The sequence below is a fragment of the Cibotium barometz genome, chromosome 8, assembly GCF_041138505.1.
Source record: "Cibotium barometz isolate CiBa-2024 chromosome 8, ASM4113850v1, whole genome shotgun sequence".
NCBI lineage: Eukaryota > Viridiplantae > Streptophyta > Polypodiopsida > Cyatheales > Cibotiaceae > Cibotium > Cibotium barometz.
The window spans coordinates 58,217,317-58,237,654 of record NC_141053.1 but is presented as its reverse complement, the minus strand read 5'-3'; the positions used below and the strand labels follow the sequence as shown (position 1 = coordinate 58,237,654).

The 20,338-nt window shown below is 43.1% G+C and overlaps 1 protein-coding gene across 2 annotated transcripts in view; it reads left to right on the top strand.

Moving 5' to 3' along the window:
• Window positions 1–15,616, top strand: part of LOC147636475 (RAF-like serine/threonine-protein kinase PRAF) — a 74,774-nt gene extending 59,158 nt beyond the window's left edge. For both annotated transcript variants that reach the window (XM_086801919.1, XM_086801918.1), the window contains exons 8-10: window positions 14,706–14,828; window positions 14,941–15,028; window positions 15,152–15,616. In XM_086801919.1, coding sequence (XP_086658045.1) covers window positions 14,706–14,828; window positions 14,941–15,028; window positions 15,152–15,354 — 414 coding nt within the window. In that variant the 3' untranslated portion in view covers window positions 15,355–15,616. The remainder of the gene's footprint in view (window positions 1–14,705; window positions 14,829–14,940; window positions 15,029–15,151) is intronic.
• Window positions 15,617–20,338: the final 4,722 nt, after the last annotated feature.

The window sequence follows — 20,338 nt, the reverse complement described above, 5'->3', positions numbered from 1 at the left end:
CAACACAGCTACTCTATCAGCAGGTAAGATCTGCATCACTTGGTCATACACCCACCGATCCTGAGATATGCGAATCCCATCGATAGTCACAGAGGTGTCGGCCCTGGGGGTACCGACGAACCAAAATAAACGGATCATCTTCAACTTTTCAATCCAACGAATCCGCTTTAGGTTGGTGGTAAGGTTCCCAATTCGATTTGCTCGGATGAAGAAATATCTCGGTCCACGACTCCAGAAATCTCTACCCCATCCTCTTTCAATACGAGAGAAATGAGAGAGGGACATCTTCTCTAGTATCTGCACCATGGTGTCACGGAACTCGAAATTTGAGGAGTGACTAGTTGTCTCGAAGATGCGTTGGAAAACTAGAAACTTCGAGTAGGCATCTTCCTCTTCCTACAATCATTCAAACATCAATTCAACTTGTTTTTTTTTTGTAGGATGCTTTTATTAATTAGCATTATGTTATGTTAGGTAAAACATTCATTGCAAAACAGTCCTTAAATGGCAATTCCTAGGAGCTAAGATCGGCTCTGATACCAATTGTAAGGTTCCCTCCTTCTAAAATAGGGGAAACACTTAAGATAGTCCACTAAGTCTTAACTTGGAGAAAATTTCCTATTCATCGACACCTTGACCATGTAGAGATTCAAGGATACGATTCATAGGTAAGACCTAGTTCTATCTCGCAGGGGGAGCGTGATCTTCTAAAAATCAAATCACCCATAGGGTAATTGATCATAAATTGGGCAACTACTAGACTTGATTTCTAGAGGCAACGCTTTTTTCCTCATCCATACAAGGCACAGCCGCTGGCCTAGTCTTCTAGAATAGAGTTGCCCAAGAACCTATTTATCTAGCGTAGGGCTTTCACTTAATCTGTTGGAAAGCTACCCGACTAATTGGGTCCACCCGTCCGTAGGATGGTGCCGTCGAGGCATTCCATCCTCCCACTTTCCACCCTACTCACGCGTCAATTTATTTTCTAATTAATCCTACCACACTGTTTGACGTAAATAAACATGTTCCTTAATTAAGACCCTTTTCACAAGGTTTGTTAAAACAGTCTTTTTCCACAATACAATAATGCCAAAGATAAGATTTATAAAAAAAAAGTTTATACATGACTCAATTCCATACAAGTCAAACCGGCTCTCTTATTCTTTTCCTTTATACTGCCGATGATCTAGAATTCGGCCTTCCAGCCTCTACATGCTGGGCAAAACCCTATGGGACCATACACCTCATCGTCGGCCGCTGGCGAGGACTAAAGCCGGCCTGTCGTTCTCTCGGGCTCCATCGCTCGATCCTCCCGCCCCTCAGAGGGATGTCTGCACACTAGGGTGGGCTTATTCACCGCACTAGCCTGGGCCCTCAGAACTAGGCAGCATTATAATCTCTCACCTCAATTGGCGAACCTTATTCTCCCAATGGTATGAGGGATACCTTGGGCCATTCCCGGGCTTTGTTAACGACGCCGCCCGGCTACACAGGCACGGAACGGAGTTAGCGTCGAAGCCAGGAAAAACTTGCACTCTTTAAAGATAACAATTTCAATGCAATTTATTGAATACAGCATCACACAATTCGTAACTTCATACAATTTTATGTCATTATTTTAAAAGGAAAAGATACACATTTATTAACACTAATATAAAAAAAAACTCTTCTTTAAAAGATAACCAAGCTAACCTGGCCACCATTTCCTTGAGAAGCTTGTAAAGGGAGGGTTGGAGCCGCATTGGGAGCATCTTCTCTAATCTCGTTGTTGCGCACTCCTCCCGAGGCAATATTCTGACGTTTCCGGGAAGGGGCCGCCTTGGACGTCGTCTTGTAGGGCTCGCTGTCGCGGTCGAAACGCTTCAGTCAGATCTCAATTTTGAGATCGTTTGCTCACTGTATGAGCAAAAGACCACAGCGCATGAACCCTCTCTTAAGGCTAAAACCTCTTACTAAAGTCCACGCAAATTGGGGGGGGGGGGATTATGAGATGTCCTTAACACAAAAACGTTTTGCTAAAGGGGAGAAGGGCTGAGGGCTGCTGTAAGAGTTAAGGACACTGCCTCCTAGCAAGAGGGGGATAGAAGAAAAATGTGGTGGCAGATGCATTGTCCAGGAGGCCTTATATGGTTGCAGTTTCAGTGGCCTCTCATGGGGACTTATCTGTTATGCGAGATTTGTATCATTTGGATGCTGATTTTTGCCATATATGGACTGATTTGATGGCTGGTCACTCACATGCCTCTTTATGTTATCAACGAGGGTTATCTTATGAAGGATAACTGTCTATGTGTGGTGAAGGATTTGCGTCCAAAGGTTATGGAGGAATGTCACGCTCCACCTTATGCTGGTCATAGAGGTATCATGCCCACTACACGCATGATTGAGAGATATTTCTTTTGGCCAAGCATGCGTAAAGACATTGAGGCATATGTACGTGCATGTGTTACTTGCCAAAAAGTGAAATTTGACAGGCAAAAACCTCCAGGTTTGCTTCAACCATTGCCTTTTTCCTCGCAACCTTGGGAAAGTATTACTATGGATTTTATTATGGACTTGCCTAGATCCCAGCATGGGAATGATGCTATTTGGACCATTGTGGACAGGTTTAGCAAGCAAGCTCATTTCTTGCCCGTCAAGAAAACCATTAAAGTTGATCATATGGTAAAGCTTTTTCTTGCTAATATTTTCAAACATCATGGTATGCCTAAATCCATTGGGGATAGAGATCCCAGGACTACGAGCCTCTTCTGGAGGGCTTTATTTGATAACATGGGCACTAAACTTGAGTTTTCATCAGTTTATCATCCCTAGACGGATGGCCAAAGTGAAGCTGCAAATTCAGCCATGTTGGATTTGTTGAAGTGTTATGTGGCAGATCAAAAGACTGCATGGGAGAAGTATCTTCCACTTGTTGATGAGTTTGTCTAAAACAATACGATCCATGCCTCCACGGGAAAGGCCTCGTTTGAGATTATTTATGACAGAGTGGTATTGCCACCCATCCTTCGTACAAAGGATGAGATTTTTGCAGCTGATGAGTATGTTCGTGACTTGGATGTAGTCTTTGCTCAGGTACGGACAGCCATTGCAAGGTCACAAGATAAGCATAAAATGGCTGCTGACAAGCATAGAAGGGACATGCAAGTCAAAGAAGGTGATTGGGTTTTGCTGAAATTTGAGAAAGCTAGGCTTCGGAAGAGGCCAGGACGAGAAGGATCATATCCTAAGCTTTCTCCTCGCTATTATGGACCCTTCAAGGTGATTCAAAAGATCAATGAAGTGTCATACAGGCTTGCTTTACCTAGTCATTGGAAGATTCGCAATGCATTTCATGTGAGTCTTTTCTGGAAATATGTCGGGCCAGATCCTGACGAGCCTGTCACAGAAGATCCGCCAGAGATTGATGAGCTTGAGGAGATCCTCCAGCCAGAACAGATTGTCTTTCACAAGGAGAGAAAGCTACCTGCAGGAAAGCTTTCCAGGAGATACCTTGTGAAGTTCAAAAATTATTTGCCCATTGATGCAAAGTGGGTAAATGAGGATTATTTTGTTGACTACCCACAGTTGTTGTAGGCATATCTTGAGGCTTTTCAGTTGAGGACAACTCTTTAGAAGCCCGGGGGGATGTCACCAATTGGCCGACCATTTGGTCCATCTCCAGATTTTTGTCTCGCTCACTTGAGGCCAGGCCGGTGTCTCATGTGAAGGGGCCAGTATTTTTTTTTGCATAACATGGACGAGAGCCAGACTGGTGCCACCCGTGTGTTAGCAGGATGGTGTCGTATGGACGGGAGCCAGGTTGGTGCCACCCGTGTATGACCTGGACTGTGTTCTATCCATGGGATTGTCACGCCATGGAAGAGCCAGTATTTGTGCCGTGTCTTGCCTATGGGACTGTCACTCCATAGGGAGGTTCGTGCTTGGATCTGTGTCTTATCTATGGGACTGTCACTCCATAGGAAGACTGGGATTTATGTTTTCTGTCGTGCCATCATTGTGCCCGACAGATGTTTAGTACTTGTTCCATGAACGGGAGATATGTCTATGATACTGTTTGCACATGCATTCATGTTTTGCATGTTTGGAACTGTTTTCGCATGACTTGTATTCTTGTGTTTGCCTGTTTGACGTGCCACTTACTGAGCGGGGACGCCTGCCAGTGAGTCGTGAAGTTTGCTCTGTCTTCTGACGAGTTTTGTTGCGTGTGAACAGGTGGTAAGTGTATTGCACTTGTTTATTTTATAGCATTCTTTTTAACCTTTGTTTTTATAAGGTTGGAGGTTCACACTCATTAATGAGTGGACACTCTCCCCAAACTTTACTTGGTGTCCTTGGTAGGGTGGGCACCCACGTTTGAGTCATGAAGGGTAAAGGGAACCCCTTATGTGTGGGGGTGGGTGCATGGCCACCTACCCACCCCCCACCTTGGAACTGGCCGCCTCCATGCAAGCTAGGGGAGGCGAGCCAGCTGTTGGATGTGTGCCCTCTCCAACACCTACATAGGAGCAACCACCTCACTAGCTTGGGGACGATTGTCCAGGCGATCATCTCTTCTCCGCTTGTCCTCAGGTTGCTGCACTTCCCTCTACAGGCGGCTGCGCTCTCCACAGCAGGCGGCTGCGCTCCTCCCCTCCATAGGCGGCTGCGCCCTCCTCCACAGGCGGCTGCGCTCTCCACAGCAGGCGGTTGCGCTCCTCCCCTCTACAGGCGGCTGCGCTCCCCTCTACAGGCGGCTGCGTGGGGCTGCGCTTCCCTTCCACAGGTGGCTACAGGTGGCTGCGCTCCCCTTGCAGGCGGCTACAAGCGACTGCGCACCCCTTGCAGGCGGCTGCGCTCCTCCCCTTGCAGGTGTAAAGCTTTTATAGCTTTATTAACATGATTAAGACTTAATTAACAAACATAAGACAAATGATGATAGAAAGATTGAGATGTTTGCATTGAGACAGGGGCCTTTCTTAAGTACAAGTGAAGAGACACATCCCTGGGAAGGGGTGTGGCTCTTGAGTCAACGGTTATGTCCTTTGGACTTAGGGGTGTGCCTTTTAATGAAGACATGTCCTTTGATAGTGACCCATGTGTAAGGGTGTGACCCTTCACAGGTGTCCTTTCAGTTAATAAGGGATTAATGAGTAATTAAGGAGAGATTAAGAGAGTTAGTCACAATCGTGACATTCCCTCCCACTTAAAATAAGACTCCGGCTAAGAAGAGATGGTTGTCTTTGAAAGAATTCCCGAAGAAGTTTTGGATATTCCTGTAAGTCTTTATCACTTTGCCAAGTAGAGTCAGAATCATCAAGATCTCTCCATTTAACCAAAAATTCTGTAGTGAGTTTATGTCGTGTTTCTTTCTGTCTGACATCAAGAATTATTTCTGGAATTAAGAGTATGTGTTCATCTTCGATTTCTGGAACATAATCCACATGATCTAAAACTGGAAAATCACTATCCACAAACTTCTTGAGCCAAGAAATGTGGAAAGTTGGATGAATTCTACCCCAAGAAGGTGGTAACTCCAACTTATAACTGAGAGATGAGTTCTTCTTAATAATACGAAAGGGTCCATAATATCTTGGGCGAAGCTTTGGAAAAACTGATTTCACTGTCTTGTATCGATGAGGGGCGATATATAATAATACCAAGTCTCCTTCCTGAAATTCAATGTGACGACGACGCTTATTAGTTGTGCGTTGATATTGCTGTTGGACGTTGATCATCTTATTCTTATTGTGTAATAGAATATCTTGCATTTCCTGAATGAGGTGGTCTGCTAAAGCCACTTTATGTTGAAGAACAAAGTTGGCAGGAATAAGGGGAGTATGGCCATAAGCTGCTTGAAAAGGTGTCATTCCAATAGCTGAATGATAAGAATTATTATAAGCAAATTCTACCAACGATAAATATTCTTCCCATGAAGCTAATCGAGACTGAACATAATGTCGCAGCATTTCTTCTAGAATTTGATCAACTCGTTCCGTTTGTCCATCTGTCTGAGGATGATAAGCAGAGCTAAAGAGTAAATTTGTACCAAGAGACTTGAATATCGAAGTCCAGAAATGTTCTGTAAACTTTGGATCTCGATCCGAAACTATAGATTTTGGCAATCCATGAAGTTTGAAGATATACTGTAAACAATACTGCAATATCTGAAGCTTGGGCTGCTTTCTTGCATGGGATGAAATATGCCATTTTAGAGAATCTATCAACCACCACGATATATTTCAAAGAATGATGATCTGTTTTCACCACTGAATCTGCACCAAGGAGATAATGTTTCCATGCACGATAGGCATGAACAATAGCTAAAAATTCCTTGTCATTTACCGGGTATCGTCCTTGAATTGCAGAGTGCTTATGACTATCAAACACAATAGCACGTCCTTGTTGCATTAAGACGGCACCAGTGGCCATATCAGAAGCATCCGTATAAACATGAAAGGGAAGAGTAGGGTCTGGAATAGCCATGACAGGAGTTGTTGTCAAAGCTGTCTTTAAATTTTCAAAAGCTTCTGTTGCGGCTTCAGTCCATTGGAATGCAGGAGCGGACTTTAAAAGTTCAGTAAGAGGAGCAGCTTTTTCGGAAAATCGATGAACCTTTGTGTGATAGAAGTTGGCAAGTCCCAAAAAAGAACGAACATCATGGATGTTTGTGGGAGTTGGCCAATTGACAATAACCTGTATTTTCTTTGGATCCACGGAAATACCGTCTGTTGAAACAACATGTCCAAGGTATTCCAAGGATGTCTTGAAGAATTCACTTTTGCCTGGATTAATATAAAGAGCATTGTCTCGAAGCACCTGGAAAACGATCTTAAGATGTGCCTTGTGTTCTTCCATATTACGATTGAACACCAGGATGTCGTCAAGATAAATAATGACGAACTTGTCCAAAAAAGGACGAAAAAGATCATTCATCAGACTCATAAATGTTGCAGGGGCATTGGTTAACCCGAATGGCATGACCAGGTACTCGTAATGACCATATTTTGTGCGGAAAGCTGTCTTATATTCATCACCTTCGCGAATGGGAATTTGATGATATCCAGACTTAAGATCAATTTTGGAGAAGACCTTTGCATGGAGCAATTGATCAAACAATTCATCAATGCGTGGAAGAGGATACTTATTCTTGATAGTTAACTTATTAAGGGCACGATAGTCGCTGGAAAGACGCATAGACTTATCCTTCTTTTTCACCAAAAGCACTGGAGCTCCAAAAGGGCTTTTACTTGGTCGAATATGTCCTTTCTCCAAAAGTTCAGTAAGTTGTCGCTGTATCTCCTGAGATTCCGTAAAAGAAACTCGATATGGAGCACGAGTAGGTGGAGCACTGCCAGGAAGAATATCAATAGCATGGTCGACTGGTCGACGAGGTGGGAGGACCGCAGGAAGCTCCTGAGGAAAAAGATCCAAGTATGGAGCAAAGAAAGGTTGCTTGAGATACATCACCTTTGTATCTATGTCCTCGGGAGGGTCGTTCAGTGAATAGACCATTAAAAGTGCTGAGGAACAACCACTCTTGCGGACCCACCGTTTGCTTGAAGAGCTGAAAGGGTTGGTGTAGAAGGTTGGTCTCTGATTCCTTCGAGAGCCACAAGCATACCATTTTGAGCAAATTGTATAGAATGGTTCCGGAAACTGATCAGGGGATCATATTGATACAACCATTCTTGACCAAGGATCATATCATAATGTGCCAAATTCATGACTTGGAAATCCAATTTGTCAGGACAGTGCTGAATTCGAAAGGAGAGATGTTTGACAATGGTGTTACACGAGGATGTGGAACCATCGGCAAGCTCTACTTCATAAACAATAGTACTTGGAGAAGTCCGAATCTTCAATCTCTGAGTCAAGGTGGTTCCCACAAAATTATGAGAACACCCATTGTCAATGAGCACCTGAATAGGGTGACTGGAAATAGAACCTTGAAGAACCAAAACCTGAGTAGACCGCTGAGGCAACGGGAAGAGGCAGGTTGTGCTGTAGCGGTAGCGGTAATTACTGAAGCATGTGCAAAAGCATGGTGATTAACTGCACGCTTTCCTTTGTCAGCAACTAGGGGTTTCTCCGCATAAATGGGGGATTCAGCATTAGAATTCTGTCGATGGGTTGGTCTTTTGGGGCACTCAAACCAACGATGAGGTCCATTACAAATTGTGCACAATCCCGTCTTTTGTTGATCCCGTCCAGAAAGAACAGTAGAAGGACGAGGATTGCGAGATTGGTCACGTCTTTGGTCCTGTCCACGATCCGAACTGCGTGGTTGGAAGGAGTTAGGACGTCGGAACCGAAAAGAGGATGATCCTTCTGTTCGGCGAGGTTGTTGAGAATTATTCCATTGAGGATTAGGCCGGGAGGTAGAAGAGCCAGATAGTCCTCTCTGCGACTGTCTAGGCTCATACGGATCCATTGGCTTTCTGAAAGTCATTAGTTCGATCGGAAGAGGCCGAATTTCGAGAATTAATGTTTGCAACACGCTCGGCATATCGTATGGCATCGGCAAGATCGACAGGGTTATATTTCTGGACATCGGCACGTAGTGTGGGGTTAAGCCCTTCAACGAAGGCATGAAGTTCGTCCGCTGGGGACAAAGAATCAATCTCTAGTATCAAGTTGGTGAACTGGGAGATATAAGAGGCCAAGGAACCAGTTTGGTCCAAATGGTGTAAGCGAGTACGGGCTTGAAATCCGCATTGGTAGGTATGAACTGCTTACGGAGGACCCGCTCGAATTTTTCCCACGTTGTAACCGTTTTTTCAGAGTGCTGTCGTCGTTGCCGCCATAATAAAGCAGTGTCTTTGAGGAGGGATACCGCAAAAGTCACTTTTTTGGAGTCAGAAAGGGTCATGGATTCAAAGTAAAACTGCAGTTTGTAGAGCCATTGGTCTAAGATGCGCTTATTGCGCTGACCACCATAAGAGTCAGGGGGTTTAATTTCCAATTTCTTTGTTTTACTGGCTTGTAAAAGACGATAAAGAGTTTTAAGGTCGTCACCTTCTACCTCGGAAGGAATGACGTCTTCGTCTGCTGGTACTGTTGCTGAAACATCTGCTGCTGGTACATAACTTGTGTTGGAGTGGCGATCCGTGTGAAGCTGCTGGATCTGAGAGGCCAAGGATGCCATAGACTCTTGGAGTTGCTGTTGGAACTGTTGTTGGAGTTGCTGCAAAGCTGACTGCCATTCCGGAGGGACTGGTATGTCAACAGGTTCTGCCATGAGAGGAGATGTTGATGTAGAGGCTTCAGGGTGATGAGGCTCTGGGGGTTTTTGCTGCTGATCACGCCGCTGGGCTCTAGTAAGAACCATCGGCTGGAGGGTGCGGCATCTGTAAATCCCGAGAGGAGAGGCTACGTACTGGTGAAGCGGCTATAGACCATCCAGTATAGTAAGGGCGATCCTCTGGGACTGGGCTCGCACGAGAGTCTGCTACTGGAGAAGAAGGTACAGGAGTAGGGGCAGCTACAGGTGTCAAGGGTGTATACTCTGGTGTAGAGGGGCGCACCGTGAATGAAGATGGATGAATGTCCTCAGAATAGGTGCAATATTCATGAAAAATGATGCTACACTCGGGGAGGATAGCGCCCAGATAAGGATGATGCTTGAGCATAAAACAATAATGATCCAGATCCTGTGCAGAAGTACGAACACGGATAACCCACACATCGAATTCTCGGAGGTGAGAAGTCAGTGTGGCTATCTGTATGCGGTAATGAGTGGGCTGGAGATAGGAGGGCACACTCACTGGAACAGGGACTGGGACTGGTAGAGAAACACGGGTAGGAGAGGGCACTATGGACTGAGAGGGTGTATCCTGTAAATAACTGAAGTCATAGGTTTCCTTTGCCATAAGCCGTCGGAGAAGAGGTAGTTTGTGTCCACGTGATCCCGTAAAAAAAAGGTATTGGCCCCGGCCCGCAAAGGAATGAAATGGCAGGCTGCTGATATGTTAATACTCCACTTTATGTGAGATGTGTATACCCAAGAAAATGGAAAGATCACACCCAAGTATACCCAAGAAAATGGCTGTAGAGAACGAAGGGTGGCGCCCCTTGCTCGGAGAGAGATTCAGCCCAAACAGAATGCGATCAGGGCCTCCAGTAGAGTACAGGCAGCCTACAGGCACTTAGATGGAACCCTGATGTGAGTCTCTGCTTCCCATCGTTTTTTTTTTGGGATGAAATTGGGGAAAAATGCTTAATCAAGCAAAATTGGCAAAATTGGGTAAAATTAAATGGGGCATTCTCTCCTGCTCTTCCATTCAACACTTGCTACACCCAATTTTAGGGTTTGGGCGGGCTGATTTTAGGGTTAGGGTTTGGACTGATTTTAGGGTTAGGGTTAGGGTTTGGACATCTCACAGGGCGGAAAAAAGTTTGCTGTGATACCATTGTAAAGCTTTTATAGCTTTATTAACATGATTAAGACTTAATTAACAAACATAAGACAAATGATGATAGAAAGATTGAGATGTTTGCATTGAGACAGGGGCCTTTCTTAAATAGAGGCCGAAAGGGTACAAGTGAAGAGACACATCCCTGGGAAGGGGTGTGGCTCGAGTCAACGGTTATGTCCTTTGGACTTAGGGGTGTGCCTTTTAATGAATAGAGATGTCCTTTGATAGTGACCCATGTGTAAGGGTGTGACCCTTCACAGGTGTCCTTTCAGTTAATAAGGGATTAATGAGTAATTAAGGAGAGATTAAGAGAGTTAGTCACAATCGCGACAGCAGGCGGCTGTAGGAACTGATCTTGCCTCCTGTAGAGCTGTCCGCTCTTGTCACAACTTCTTCTGCATCATCACGCATAACATGATGTCTATACGGCTGCAACACATGTTCCACTGCAGATTGTACTGCCGCACCATCAATTGCAACAATTGCAAGTGGAAGTAGCCCTTCAAACATGTCTTGTTGACCCCCATATAGCTGTCTACCGAATTCAGCCATAGGCTGATTTACATTTTCAGCAAACACCACATCTCTACTCTCAAAAATCCTATGGTTGAGTGGATTATAGAGATGGTAGCCTTTGCTACCATTGTTGTACCCTACAAGGCTACAAAAATACATTTTGTTGCCTTGTCATCGAGCTTGCTTCTCATTTGTTGAGGCACATGGGCATATGCAAGACAACCAAAAACCCTCAAGTAATCAACTTTAGGCTCCTCATGGAGTGATGGTTTTTAATGCTTTTGTAGAGCATCTGTTCAAAACACGTGTAGCACACATGATTGCCACCATCCATAATTTATGAGGCAAACCCTTGACCTTGACCATACATTTGGCCATCTCTATGAAGGACCTATTCTGTTGTGGTGTGTATGGCATGGTACACTGGTGCTTAATGCCTTTTTTAGCCAAGTATGCTTTGAAAGCATCCGACATATACTCCCCCCCCCTCGATCTATACAGAGCGTTTGCACTTTGCAACCTATTTCATTTTCAGCCCTTGCGACATAATGCTGAAAACACATAAAAACCTCCGATTTGCTTTCAAAGGGTACACTCAAGTAAATCTAGAGTAATCATCTATGAATGCTCTGAAGTACATATGCTTTCCAAGTGACGATGTCCTCATAGGACCACATACATCATTGTGTATGAGCTGTAATTTCCTATCAGCTCTCACCGAACTATCCTTTGGGAAAGCATTACGATTTATTTTGCCAAGAATGCATCCCTCACATACATGTCTGGGAGGTAGTTCAACATGTGGCATGTCATGCACCATTTGTTGCTTCTACAAGAGCATCAGATTGCCATAATTCACATGTCCAAACCTAGCATACCACAACTTTACCTCTTGCATGACCGGAGTAGATGTAGTAACCACAGAAGCATCATGCTATCAAGATGATATAGTCCATGGTATAGTGTCACATAGTCCTTTTCTTGGTCTCTCACCATGCATCTGTCATCTTCGAAATTGACAACAAACCCTCTTTGAGCAAAAGAGGACATTGACAACAAATTCTTCTTAATCCCAGGCACATAAAGTACATCTAGTAAGCATAAATCTGTACCATCAGCTGTTGTGAGTACAATCTCACCAATGCCTTTCACAAGATAAGAATGATTATTTGACATGAGACCTTCTTACCTTCTGGGGCAGCCCCTAGCTTTGTGAACAAATCCCTCTTGGAGGTGATGTATCGCCACGCAACTTGTTACTCATCCACATTGAGACACATATCCTATTGAGAAGCATCGTAATTGCATGCAAGAAAAGCCCAATCATCCCGCATGTAATTTGTTGATGCATCATCTTTACTTGCAAGAGTAGTAGAAGAGTCACCAACAACCATACCAGATTCTTTCTTCTTCTCTTTGGCTATCCTCTTTTTGCATTCATCAATATAATGCGGTGGCTTCTTGCAGTAGAATGACACTCCAATACATCTCCAACATTTTGTGCCATTTCTAATCGCAAACGCACGGGTAGCAATTCACACAAGTTTTGAAATGCTTTTTGTCAACTTTCCCTTGGGAAATGCAACACAATGCAAACTCCCTTGTAGGGAGAGAAATTGACAGTTGAAAGCAGAATTGACGAGAAATTTTGTTACCTTGTAGGTTGAATGCCCCAATTTTTGCTGTAATTGTAGAAAGCCCAAAAATTGAGATTTGCAAGTGTTGCAGGTACAAATACAAGCAACAACTAATGGTACGACCAATACGAGTATGACGATTGTACGGACGTTGCGCGATAAGAAACGAACACGTTTGTGACAACACAAGGACGCACGGTTGGGTATGGGCTCATGCAGACGTTCAGACAGGTATGCGGTGGCACGATGATGTATGGTCACGTACAAGGCAGCACGACTATACGGGGTGCTAACGCTCAAGGCAAAACCAACTTGGAGCTCTGATACCACTCTTGGGTTCTAAGAAACCCAAGAGTTCGGCAGAGATACACAGAAAACAACAAGAACATAGAGTAGGGAGCGATAGAGAGTTTGGAAGTGTGGATATACCAGAATGAAGTGATGAGATGTGTACAACCACAAGTATCCGAAGTACAAACCCGAAATGTAAAAGTATAGGTGTCCGGACACACCAAATGTCCATGGGAAAAAAACCTCTATAATGTGCAGAGGGAAAAAGTGTCCCTGGTAAGTCCCTATTCACATGGTCACTACCACATATGTATAATCCTACAAGTAGATTGGGACCCAATTTGGTGTCGTCCCTACATTCTCTCTCTATAACTCTATCTCCTTTAAATAAAGATTAAAGTGGATGCTTCATGCTCACTAACATGAAGGTATAAAGAAGGCCTTGCTGTGGGTTACACGATCATACCGGTTACATGTTACATGGGAGGTGATTAAGGTTCCTAATCCTAATTAATGGTGTTTGTGCATGTGATTGAATGTTTTTGGTTGATTTTAGATGTTGCTAAGCCACCAATTTAATTTAATTTATTATTATTATTATTATAAATTTAAATTTTGTTTGTTTTAGGTGATTCTCTTCTTTCTTTTAAAATTATTCATAAGTTCAGATTCATTTGGCCTTATGACGGTATATATACCAATTCTAGAAATGCATGAACAAAAATCATCGCTCTAATCCACATCAAGCTTATGTTTTCGGAGTGGATTACACTCCTAATCACAAATCTAAGCTATTTCTTGATTCAATGCATTAAAGCCTTGTGGGCTTCAAATTCATGCAAATCATCAAAGAAATTAGGGTAAACCATATGTTTTTCAGTGTGACCCCCTAAATCAACACTGGGTGATCCTATAAATTGGAATGGACGTAAGAACCGAACCAAGCCCTAGGCTAGTTCTTGTCGGCAGCGTTGAATATGTTCAAGTTAAGAGCTTACCTTAGCCTATACCAAAACAAGTGTGTTTGGTCTTGCCTTCGAGCCGGAAGTACAATTTCCCAATGTGGGTGTGCTAGCCTGTCCATCGCGTCTTCACTCGCTGTCACATGCTCCATGGCTATAAGGATGAAGGAAGAGCTCTTTTTGCTTAGATAGGGGCAAGAAGAGAATGGCCTTTGTGGTGGTGGTCTCTCACAAGAGTAGAGAAGTGGAAGAGCTTACAAGTATTCTATTGCAAGGGAATGAATGTGTATTGCTTAATGTCAAAATTCACTTTTATACAAATGACTAGCTTTCACACTAGGCTGGACAAAACTTAAAAATAGTCCATTGGCACTAGTTCTAGTCTTGAGCAACTATATACACGAATTTTATTACTTCCCCATTTAGCATTAAACTCAGGGTAAGGTTGCTTTATAAAGTCTATCACCGTCTTACAAAAGATGGCGGCTACATGCGGGTAGGAAGCACTTTACGTTAGGTTGGGTGGGTGAAACCATGTTAACCTGCGAAGTGGTTAACACCAACACAAGCCCAGCCACAGGATCAATGGTGGTAGTCAGATATTTTTGTGTTTTAGGCTAGGTATGCATAAAAACGTCTACAAATGAAGGGAGCATTGTAGTTGTGATGTGCCCAGTTTTAAATTTTAAGGAACATGGGGCTACCTTTTTTTCCACACAAAAATAAAATAACAAACAAATGTTCTTTCTTGTGTTGCTCTTCATTTTAGAGACCTTAAGAGTTAAGTACAGTGTTTTTGCTGATAGGTGGAGCGTACGTAATAGATGAAGCTGATGGATATTCTGTGGAGCATGATGAGCTCAGCTGATCACCTGTCATTTAATTTATGTTTTTGTTCACAGGTAGGTGATTTGGGGTTGTCAAAAGTAAAGCATCAAACAATGGTATCAGGTGGTGTGCGAGGCACGTTGCCATGGATGGCTCCAGAATTACTGAATGGCAGAAGCGGTTTGGTTTCCGAAAAGGTGTTTTTCATTAACGGTGTTTTTTTGTAGAGGGATTTGTGTGCGAACAGCTACGGTGTGAAACTGATGCTGAGATTTACAACTTTGCCTACTCTGCCATATGGTATTGCAGGTAGATGTGTTTTCGTTTGGTATTGTGATGTGGGAGCTTCTTACTGGGGAGGAACCCTATGCCAATATGCATTATGGTGCTATCATAGGTAAGATACAGTCTGATTGGCTGAAGGGATATAATGGTATTTTTGCAGGTCACTTGACTAATGAATATGTATGAACACGTCTATTTGAGCTCTCTCTAATGCTGTTTTTGTTTATACTGCTAGGGGGCATAGTCAATAACACTTTACGACCACCAATACCAAGCTGGTGTGACCCTTTATGGAAGTCTTTGATGGAGCGGTGCTGGGCACCTGATCCAGGAGAGAGACCTGCCTTTTTAGAGATTGCTGCAGAATTAAGGGCAATGGCAAACTCAAGGTCACAGGGCCAGGCATCAGGGGCTAGTGCTGGAGACCCGACCAAATGAAGTTTCAAGCCTTGACACGATGCGCCTGTTCACTTGCTACTACACCTCGGGTTGAACTGGCAGCTTCTGTGTGTTTTGTATAGTATCTGACCATTATTATAGGTATATCTCGTTGATCGTCAGAAATTTGTAGAGTTGAATTATTTCCATGTTCTTTCTGGAAGCTTGTGCTTTAAATTTTGTGAGGCCAAGGATGGCATGGTGCAGAGCATAAGATTGATCAATGAGAATATAATGTTTCAATGAGTTTTTCTCAGCCCAAGTGATGTGGTATTGTGGATAATTAATGAGGGCTGACGTGTGGATTTTGAAATGCCAATCGGCTCGAAGTACTCTGTGATGTATATGTTTTGAGGATGCTTGTGCTGACATTAGGCTGTAATCTTTCTTTCCTCAGGTTGCATGTGTGCACACTCACTTGTTAGAGAGAGAGAGAGAGAGGGAGGGGTTAAAACAAGAGCCCTAGAACTTCTCCTTTCAGAAAAGTCTATACGACCCTTGAGCACCCCTCTCCCAGTGAACAACTGCCTCCCTCTCCCTTCTCCCCAATGTAGCCTCTTCATCCTTATGGCAGCTTTCATGCCTGCGGCGGCCTGCTCTTATTCCAGCCTCGCTTCCCTCTCACCTCACTTCCCCCTCACCTCGTCCCTATGGCCACCCTGCCTTCCTAAACCTCGTCGTCAACACTCTGGCTTCCTACGATCTACTTGGTGGTAGTCTCGCTGCTCCTTGACAAACCATGGCATGGCCCATTTCTACACTTTCTCACAGAGTTTCTTAGGGTAGAATGTATGCCACACCTTGTATGGCACTTTTAATTCGACTAGGTCGTGTTCTTCGTTTGATGGCAATGGGGCAAGGGTCGAACAAACATCAGGTGTGAACCCTGTGCAAAAACTTGGATGAAAGGCAAGGCACCGGCACGTTCTTAAAGGCATTTGGCGCTGCCTTAACCAGTGTGGATGAAAAAATAGCTAAAAAGATGTAATGCATGCTCTCTCTCTCTCTCTCTCTCTCTCTCTCTCTCTCTCTCTCTCTAACTTCAAAAGATCCAGTGGGTCTATGAGACCAAAAGTGATACAATAGTGGCCGTGTAATCTCATCATGGTTCAAAAGAAAACAAAGACGAGAGCTATGAGCTGAGAATATCAAATCCGAGCCATATGATACAAAGTGGGATCATCATCATACAACCCGTGGAGCTAACCCCTTTGTAGGGGGAGGGGGCTGTCAAGGATATGGAGCATGGGGTTAGCCTATAGAAAGCTTTGCAAATCTGTTGGGCATGGGAAGGTGGCTCTGCCTCCAAGATCTCCTCAAGCTGAGGTTGATGTATGTGTTGTTGGCGAGGTCCAGGGAATCTAGGGCATCGGGCTCGTTGTAGTGCCATGGCCCGGTCTAGAGTCACGCCAGGGTGGGGTCTAGCAGGGGGTAGGGCATGAGAGAGAGAGAGAGAGAGAGAGAGAGAGAGAGAGAGAGAATTCTTTGATAATGTAATGAATATGAATTATGGGCTCTTTTGTCCATGGGAATGTTTCTACACAAACATTCATGCCCTCATAGACTATGAGACAAGACTTGTTGATTTCTTGGATTCCTTTGTGAGCTTAATTAAGTGTGATAGAAGAAAAGGGGTATGTAGGGTTGGTAAGTTGCGAGGAACTTAGTGGAAGACTTGAGAAACTCTGTTGGGAGATTAAGAGGGAAGCTCGGTGGGAGGCTTTAGTGGGGTAGACGATGTGGAACCAATCGGTTGTTTTTGGGATCGAGTCCTTTCTACTCTACTCTCCTACCAAGCATCCATCTCCAAGGAAATGTTTTCTTATGCATAATGCCTTCCCATGCTACCTTGATGGAATGCTCAATAAGATATTGCTTTCCCATCAGGACTCTTGCCTCTAAACTAACAATTCTATATATAAAAAAAGATATTGCTTTCCCATTAGGACTTGTACCTCTAAACTAACAATTCTATTAAAAAAAAAAGATACTGCTTTCCCATTAGGACTTGTACCTCTAAACTCACAATTCTATTTTTTAAATCCAATGCTTCCTCTAACCAGTTTGTCAATCTGCACTCTATTCTACTCCCTCACAAAACTCGTGAAAAAATGGGTTTGAGGAGGATGGAAATACATTAATTAAGTAAAATAATAATCATCAATAAGGTTTAAAATTCGATAATGGACATCAACCAAGGCTTCTAAACTCACAATTCTATTTTTTAAATTCAATGCTTCCTCGAACCAGTTTGTCAACCTACACTCTATTCTACTCCCTCACAGAACTTGTGAAAAAATTGGATTTAAGGAGGATTGAAATACATTAGTTAAGTAAAAGAGTAATCATTGATAAGGTTTAAACCTTGATAATCCAAGGCTTTCTATTTCATTGTAGAAATCCTTACTCTATAATGAGCTTGGGAGTACATCAATTTATAGCTCTCTATATGAAGCATCTAGATCCACAACTGTCTCCCAGACAAATCTTGATGAATCTCTTATTCCTTGAGTTTCCCAATCAACCCTTGAAGTTGGTATGATTAAAATCTCTTAAGCTATTTGTTCAAGTCTCTTTGTGGCCATATGGAGCACTGGTAGAAGGTTTTGGCTTTGAAGTTGGCTTATGAAAGGTTTTGGCTTTAACATGGTATTGTTAAAGTCTCTTAAGCTATTTGTTAAATTCTCTTTGTGGCCATATGGAGAACTTCTAGAAGGTTTTGGCTTTGAAGTTGGCTTCATATGGTCCATATTAGGGTTATCACTAGTAGGCACCCAGTGTATGAGCTCGTTTAGGTATTGAGAGGGTAAGAGAAGGACTACTACATCAACATTTTACATTACAAGGTGACTTCAAGTGAGCCACAATCAAGAGTTTTTCATTAACAGAAGTGTTTCCCTACTTTAGCAAGACACATCTTTAAAAGGTGAAGAAGGGGCTTAAAACTTAGCCAATACTCATGGCTTTCAACACATTAATGCTGCAAGCATTAGTATTCTTCTATCTTACAAATAGAGGTTAGTGTCTTTTTAGCAACTTTATGACTCTTTATAATGCAAATTTGCTGGGAGACAGCTTCCCTTTTTTATGGTTTGAATCCAAGAAGGATGCTATGTGTAGGGTGAAACTTGGCAAGGGGGCCAAGGGGCTAGTATTCTCTCCCCTAGAAAGTTTCATCCCCATCAAGTTCCATTCATGTTTGGAGGGGTGCTAAGTTCCCCTCTTCAGGGGCCTATTGCTTCCATAGAAAGTAGGGTAGGGTCTAGTGTCTCACCATACTCCAAAGGGGTCCGATGGGGTGAAATTTGACACATGATGCCAAGATACTATTATGCCCTTCCCCAAGTTTCATCCTCACCAAGTCCTTTTATGCGTGCTAGGTTTTCCTCTTTTGGGCCACAGGGTGCCTATAGTCCCAATGTATAAAAAGAGAGGGGTCTAGCACCTCCCCATACCAAAATGTGGTCCAATGGAGTGAACTCTTGGCAAGATGGAACAATGGTAGGGTCTGATAAGGATGTAGTCATAGGAATTAGGCTACTGAGAAAAGTTCATCACCGTAAAAGAGTGGCATAAACAACTTAGGCCAAAGGTGAACTTGATTCCGAGATTTTACAAAAACCAGATGGGTTTTGGTATTGCTCAATCAGTAGCATGCTTGACTATTAGGCTGGTAGTGTCAAGTGAAGGTTGCCTCCACTTCTCCAAGCACTGCTTGGTAATGATGCTAACTTGAGCCCCTCCATCTAGGATGGTTGTGACTTGACTATCCTTTTATTTTATAGGAAGGACAACATTCATGTCATCACTCTTAGAGTAGTGGCCGAGCTTATTTGCCGGTACTTTCAAAGAAGCTTGGTGAACTCATTATTCAACTCATCTGAGGAGTCTTGAACTTCTATGCCTGCTTTTAGTCTTCCGTCTATCCAATCTTTTATGTCCTTCAATAGGCTTGGGCTTCCTTCTATGAGTTGAAATGCTAAACACATGGTGGTAACCATATATATGCAAATCATAGTCTAGGAGAGCACCTTATGTCATTAGTCATTCAACCCCAATGCACTATAGCTAGGATATACAATCTTGAATTTAGTCGGCAAGGGGAAGTATCAACATCCAATTACTGGTTGCCCAAGGCACACCTCAATTTAGGCCCAATGCACTACAACAAGGCTATGTGACCTTGAATTTAGGTGGCAAAGGGGAAATATAAACTTCCAATTATTGGTTGCCCAAGCCACACCTTAATTTTTATCATAAGCTTAGCTAAGCCATGGCATAAGGCCTCTCTCTCTCTCTCTCTCTCTCTCTCTCTCATGTAGCAACTATGTGTCTAACCTTGGTTCATCATTTGGGGATGCCTAAATGTTGAGAACATCTATTATATCATTTGATGTCTTGGGTGATTTCTAGATTAAATGTGTAAACCATTTGTTATTGCTCGAGGCCTATTATCTTGTGCTATATGTGTTACATCATACAACATGTAGGCACCCCTGCATTACCTTGATGTAACACATATAGCACAAGATAATAGGCCTCAAGCAATAATACATCGTTTACACATTTAATCTGGAAATCACCTGACATCAAATGATATACTAGATGTTCTCAACATTTTTCTATCCCTAAATGATGAAATGAGGTTAGACACAGTCATATAATAGTAGGGTTTGCTTGCCACATTTGGTGGTAGAGCCTCAAGCGCCAAGAGGATTACATGACATTACCCCCTCCCCCCCAAAGAGATTTTTTGTACTTGAAAACAAACTTGGCAAAATTTTTGTTCAATGCGCTTAGCCTTCCCATGTTGAAACTTCCTTTGGCCTATCCTTCCACTTTATTATAACTTCTCTATATATAGTATGCCTTGTGTGACAGTTATAGAACCTCGTGTGATGGTTCTAAAAATCCAAAACATGTTTAGGTTTAGGTGCAGTGGAAGGTGGCTTAATGTGCTGAATTAAAACATCGAGAGTGACAA